This window comes from Schistocerca piceifrons, chromosome 8 (genome assembly GCF_021461385.2).
Source record: "Schistocerca piceifrons isolate TAMUIC-IGC-003096 chromosome 8, iqSchPice1.1, whole genome shotgun sequence".
Taxonomy (NCBI): domain Eukaryota; kingdom Metazoa; phylum Arthropoda; class Insecta; order Orthoptera; family Acrididae; genus Schistocerca; species Schistocerca piceifrons.
The window spans coordinates 468,824,659-468,831,531 of NC_060145.1; the positions used below are offsets into that span (position 1 = coordinate 468,824,659).

The following is a 6,873-nucleotide window of genomic DNA, read 5'->3' on the forward strand; positions in this document are numbered from 1 at the left end:
CTCGAATTTATAATTCGACAGTACTATGAAATAATTTTTTCGGTACCAAGAGGGAGAGACGTCAGCTAATTCTTTGCAGAAAACAGCAACCATCAGTAGAAACGTACGTGTTGCCAGTACGACACAAAATGTCTTTCCCGACTTGGATTGTAATGACTGTTCCCCTAGGCGATCAACCAAGAGAATTATTAGACGAGCTCAAGTCCGATTTCAGCCGAAAGCTGCGAACTCCACGTCAGTCGTACTCGGTGTACTTGATTCGCAAAGCGACAGACAAAAATCATTTGTTATTCGTGCTTAGGGCGGTAGATTGTTCCATGTTTTGAATGCGGCAGCATTGCGCTGTTCGATGTTTTTGAGCTTCGTGCTGCGACGCGGTCTCCCGTGTTTGTGAAGCGAGCACTTGCAGAAAAAGAAAATGCGTATCGTGGTGCTCTTCGTTTTTCTTTTTCTAGTGCATGAAATTCGCGCGAATGACGAAAGTCATGTTCAACTTGATTTGGATATTGGCTCAAGCAGGGAAGCATTGAGAACCGACGATGAAGTGATCAAACGAGAAGAAGAAGCAATCAAAATTGATGGCCTTAATGTGTCACAAGTAAAGCAGATGAAGGAGGCGGTACAAAAATTTACTTTTCAGGCGGAAGTTAGCCGGATGATGAAACTCATAATTAATTCCCTGTATCGCAATAAGGAAATATTTTTAAGAGAGCTTATTTCCAATGCTTCTGATGCACTTGATAAAATTCGTCTTTTGTCTCTGACAGATGATTCTGCCCTGAGTGCAACAAATGAGCTGGTCATTAGAATAAAGATTGACCAAGATGATCGGATTATTCATATCACTGACACTGGGATTGGGATGACAAGGAAAGACCTCATAAACAACCTTGGAACTATAGCGAAGTCTGGAACTTCAGATTTCTTTGGTAGAATGCAAAATTCATCTTTCACAAAAGAAGAAATGAGTGACCTGATTGGACAGTTTGGTGTTGGGTTCTATTCTTCTTTTCTTGTTGCTGATAAGGTAGTGGTGAAGAGTAAGCATAATGATGACAAGCAGTATATATGGGAGTCAGATGCAGGAAGCTTTTCCATCACAGTGGATCCTGATGGTGACAGTTTGAAACGAGGAACCACAGTAAGTCTTCATCTGAAAGAAGATGCTTATGAATACACAGATAGAGAAACTGTCAAAAAATTAGTTCAGAAATATTCACAGTTTATAAACTTCCCTATTTACCTTTGGCACCAAAAGACTGTTGAAGAAAAGGTCATTGAAACTCCTATGAAGGAAACAAAAACAAGAAAAGATGATTTGGGCGTGGAAGAAGAGCTGCAAGAGAATGAAGCTATAACTGTAAAAAAATTAGTAGATGACTGGGAGCTTCTAAATGTTGATAAGCCCATCTGGACTAGGAAGCCATCGGAAGTGCAAAATGAAGAGTACTATGAATTTTACAAAGCACTGACAAGAGACACAAAAAATCCGTTAGCAAAAATGCATTTTGCAGTAGAAGGTGATGTTGCTTTCAAAGCTGTTCTGTTCATCCCACAAGAACAACCAGAAGAGATTCTAAAAAATTATGGGAAGTGGACAGATAATATCAAGTTTTATGTACGTCGGGTGTTTATAACAGACGAGTTCAAAGACATGCTCCCAGACTATATACAATTTGTGAAAGGTGTTGTTGATTCTGATGACTTGCCACTTAATGTATCTCGTGAAACACTTCAGCAACATAAATTAATAAAAGTCATTCAGAGAAAACTTATTCGGAAAGCACTTGATATGATGCTTCAGCTTGAAAAGGAAGATTACATGAAATTTTGGAAGGAATACTCTACTAACATCAAACTAGGAGTTCTTGAGGACAGTATTAATCGAGCAAAATTGGCGAAACTTTTAATGTTTCATTCTTCTTATAGCAATAGTATGACAACCTTGTCAGAATACATAGAAAGAGCAAAACCAAATCAGGATCAGATCTATTACATTGCAGGGGCTACACTGGAGGACCTGCAAACATCACCTCTTGTGGAGGGTCTCCTCAGAAGAGGCTATGAAGTTCTGTATATGATTGAAGCAGTAGATGAGTACTGTATAAACAAATTGCCAGAATTTGGGATGAAAAGATTCCAAAATATAGCCAAAGAAGATTTTATAATGCCGATAGCAGAGGATGATAACGTAGACTGGGAAAAAATTATGGAAGAATATGAACCACTCATCCATTGGTTAGAAAGAGATGTATTAAAAGAGAAAATACAACGCGCAAAAATTTCCCAAAGACTCATGGAATCTCCTTGTGCTCTGGTAGCTAGCGTATTTGGCTATACAGGGAACATGGAACGCTTGGCTGTATCAACAGCTCACAGAAAATCATATCAGAATGACAACAGAAGCAAAATAAAGACAAAGAAGATAATGGAAATCAATCCCCATCATGAATTAATTAGGGAGTTACATAGACGATTTAAATACCAACCAGGAGATGAAACTGTGAAACAAATGGCCATTATGTTATACCGTCTTGCTGCTTTGAAGTCTGGATATATGTTAGATGATACCTTCGCATTTTCTCAAGAAGTAGAAAATATGATGGTAAAACTTCTTGGCACTGGAGAGTTCAAGGAAGATTCTGGAAGGATCAAAACCGGCAGTATTGAAGATGAAGATATTCATGAAGAGCTATAAGTTTTTAAAATGATTTGTTAGCCTTTCCAAATTTTCTGGATTGTGTTAACAGTGAGGCGTGCACAACACAGGCATGGATTAAAAATAAGTTACTTTCAATAAGGTGTAAATGTGGGTTTTATGATGCAAAATCTATGGTGATAATATTGTTTGTGTCATTAGAGTGCACCATGTGTCAAATAAACAAATAAATACTTTTAATTAAAAAAGTCATTTCTGTGTTATAAAAATTACCAAACAATTTGTATAATAACTTAACAGTTCAAATATTAGAATCTCCAATGTGGGTACCCACTGTAGAGTGCACTCTGGCAGATATTTTACACAATGGAGAAGATATGCATAAGTAGTAAAATTCCTAAATTTGCCATGCAATACTCTCCGTAGAAATTTCAGAGGGTGTGACATAGTGTGAAATTGCAAATGCTGAAGTAATGCCCATCAGAAATAATTAGGGAGTCACACAGATGAGTTAACTACCACTAGTTGTGAACTTACATGTGAGCAGCCTACTGTTCAGCTTTTTTTTTTTTAACATTTCCTTCTTCACCTAAGTAGATCAATATGGAGCAAAATCACAATATTCAGGAACATTCTTTGACTCATACAAATGTTGTAAATTAATTATAAAACTATGCTTCGGCCTATGCTACACACTAGTCTGTTCCAGGACCAAGGTTTAGGGAGGCATGGGCGGTGATGGGTAAGGGTTGGGGGGGGGGGGGGAGGAGACAGTCACACTCTTGTGCCGAAAAAGTAATAATGCAATCCACAATTAAAAGTTCTAATGGAGTTCAACTTATGCAAAATGAGTCATTAATGGCTCACAGGTTTAACTGATTGATTGAATGATTTTCGTTTGGTTCCATTTGATTTCACTACATCCAGAATGTCATTTATCATACATTTTACAAATTGATTTTTAAAAGTAGTCTTTAGTGTTAATTAGTGAGACTCACATGAGCAGCATTTAATAATGCTTAAGACTATATACACGTAGATGTGATAGATATTGTAAAAGTAGCTCCTAAGCTGAATATAAAGTATGTAATGTATTAACGGTAACTGTTCTTCCTGTATCTCCCTAGACTTGTAAATATTATGCTAAAGCAGCATCATAAGTAGAATAGTGGCAGTTTTTCAAAAATTACTGAATTACTAGCACATGCATCCAGTGACAATCTGCTTTTGATGTGTGTGTGTGTGTGTGTGTGTGTGTGTGTGTGTGTGTGTGTGTGTGTACGAGGAAGAGACAGAGACAGGTATAATGATGTTTAAATGTACCAGTTTTACATAGCTGTTCATAAATGACTCTTGTACCTGCATATCTATCACACAAGTGCGTAAACAAAATTAAGAAACTTCCTTAAAATTAAATTTCATTATGAAAATTTGGGGTATTATGTTTTCTGCAGCAGCATTTGGGCTATTGTATTCACTTTCTAAGTTTCAATTTGGAAATATCTGTGTTAATCTTTTGTATCATCTAGCTGAAAATATATAGCCATATAGAGTGAAAATCAGGGACACGCCAGTCTAAAATGAGAATGTTTTATAGTATTACTATGTAGCACAAAGAAATCACTGTTGTTGCCCTGGCATACTTCAGACCAGAAGTATAAAATACTGGCATACTTCAGACCGGAAGTATAAAATATTGATGATATAAAATTCTGTTTCATAATTTAAACCAATGCAAAGTCCATGTTGAAATATCAACAATATTATGAAAGGGATAGATTATCGAACATAATCAGTTTTTGGAAATGTAATGAAATTGGATATATAAGAAATCTACTCGCTGTGTGGCAGCTGGAGAGCACGCTTCTAAAGGGTACTGCAGTTTGCAAGCTTTTGGAGTCAATGGCTCCTTCTTCTTGCTGAAGCATTGAAGGGGATGAAGGAAAAGGACTGGTGAGGCTTAGGAAAAGGGGAAGTGTTCAGAAAAGTTGCCCAGAATCCCATGTCAGGAGAGACTTAGCAGACAAGATGAGACAGAGAGAGTCATTCCTTCTCATCCCATCTGGTAAGTCTCCCCTGACCCAGGGTTCTGGGTGACTTTTCCGATCTCTACCTCTTTCCTTGAACCTCACCAATCCTTTTGCTTCACACCTCTTCCTTTTCTTCAACCCGTCTGCCAGAAGAAGGAGCCATTGGCTCCATAAGCTCCCAAACTGTAATACCTTTTATATGGGTGCTCTCCCGTGGCTACTTTTTTTATCTACCTTAAAAGGATAGATTGCTGCTCATCATAAAGGTGGCACGTTGAGTTGCAGACATGCATGATGAGAAGACTTAACATTTCATAATTTTATAGTTTTCTCGCGAGATTTTTTTTTATATAAAACATAGATCTAAGTATCTGTACAAAAATGACACAAAAAAAGATGTGGGTGTTGACCACATTGTTCACTGTATGACATAAAATATGATTTTCTTCATCATTCTTCAGAAAAGAAATACTCACAGCTAAGCATAGACCTGAAAATCAAGAATGCAGCTTATAAAAGTAAAAATTCTCAGAGTTGTAAATGCTGACTCAGTTACACTGTTCAGAGAGAATTGACTGAAATGGAAAAGGGGGAAGAAGTTTACCAAGGATACACAGTAGATGAGAAATTTAATCTTTCTTAAAAATATGCTTACAACATTATGGATGCAGTTTTCCATACAACAGATCAGGGACATTTACAGTAGAAGCTGAAAAAAGGATGCCTAACATCAGATCAAAGTATCTTGTACTAAAAAGAGTGTGCCATACTGAATGGAAAGGACTAGTTCTAATTAAGACTTAAAAATGCACTATAAGCAATATTGCAGTATCCTTAAGTATGCTGTCAAAGAGGCAGAAACCATGTACTGTGTAAAAAAATCAGAATTCCAAGACTAAGGCAAGGACACCAGAGATCAGTTTTGCCACCTCATCTTCATCTGCTAGAGAAGTCACAAAAATCATTAGTCCACTGAAAAGTATTAATTCTTCTGTTTATGATAGTATCTAAACCAAAGTACTAAACTCTTGTGCTGACTTGGGTAGTGCCACCTTTGAGTTACTTTCATAATCAGTTGAAGAGCCGAGGAGTATTTCCTGGAAGACTGAAGTACACAGTAGTGACACCAATATGCAAAAAAGGAAAATAGAATCGCATTCCTTCCCATGTTCTCGAAAATTTTTGAGAAAGTAGCTTACAACAGAACTAACTTTTTGAGAATAGCTTCGTAAACAGCTCGGTTTCACTGCCATAAAGGTTTCACTAACCTTACAAATACAATTCTAGCAGGACTAAACAACAAAAATTATGCAGTTGGCACGATCTGTGATCTTGTAAGAAGTCTTTGACTGTACAGGTTCTGAAATTAAAATAGTAAAGCATTAAAGGTCTTCTGCTTCCATGCATGGAGTAACATCTTAATAATAGAAAATAGTGGGGTCACTTTAGCAGCTAATACAACAGAAACAAGATAAAATTCAGAGTGGGGTAATGTGAAATATGGTGTGCCTGGTCCATTCTGTTTTTCGTCTATATAAATGTTTTACCAGCGACACTGAAAGAGTCTTAAAAAACTGTAACATTTGATAATGGCACAAGTATATTGACAAAAGATCCAACCATACCCCTACCAGACACACTCAAGATAATAGTGGAAGAGGCTTCACAGCAAGGATGTTAACTCTTAATCTTGCAAAAATTAAATTATCCTGTAGATACAATTTATTCATTTGTCCGTATAAATCTCTTTTCCAGTATATGTATTGTACACATGATATTGGATAGAAAAAATCTTTTTTATCTGTTGATTTTACAACCATCAAATGTACACCATTTATATTTTTATAACAAATTGAATCAATATAGTGAATAATTACAAATTTGACTGTGTACTGTACTTTTACAACTTACACAATTTCATTCATAAGACACTGTGAGACCGAATAAAAGCTGTTTTTCATTAGGTATGGTATCAGACTTTCTAAAGTTTTGTAGTTCAGGAAGAAATCTTATTTGTGTGGGTTGATATCATGTGCTAACTCAATACTACACTAAGCCAGTCCACATCTACAGGGTGTTTCACAATTCATGTTACAAACTTCTAGAAGGGATGACTTAGTTGATCAAGTTTTACATAGAAACCCATGCCTGGAAATGTCATCCATGATGATACAGAGCATCAAA

At 36.5% G+C, this 6,873-nt stretch overlaps 1 protein-coding gene across 1 annotated transcript; it reads left to right on the top strand.

Moving 5' to 3' along the window:
- Positions 1-418: 418 nt before the first annotated feature.
- LOC124712465 (endoplasmin-like) lies at positions 419-2,742 on the top strand. The gene has a single exon (XM_047242761.1). It carries the CDS (start codon positions 419-421, stop codon positions 2,696-2,698), a length of 2,280 nt encoding a protein of 759 aa, XP_047098717.1. The 3' UTR covers positions 2,699-2,742.
- The last annotated feature ends 4,131 nt before the right edge of the window (positions 2,743-6,873 follow it).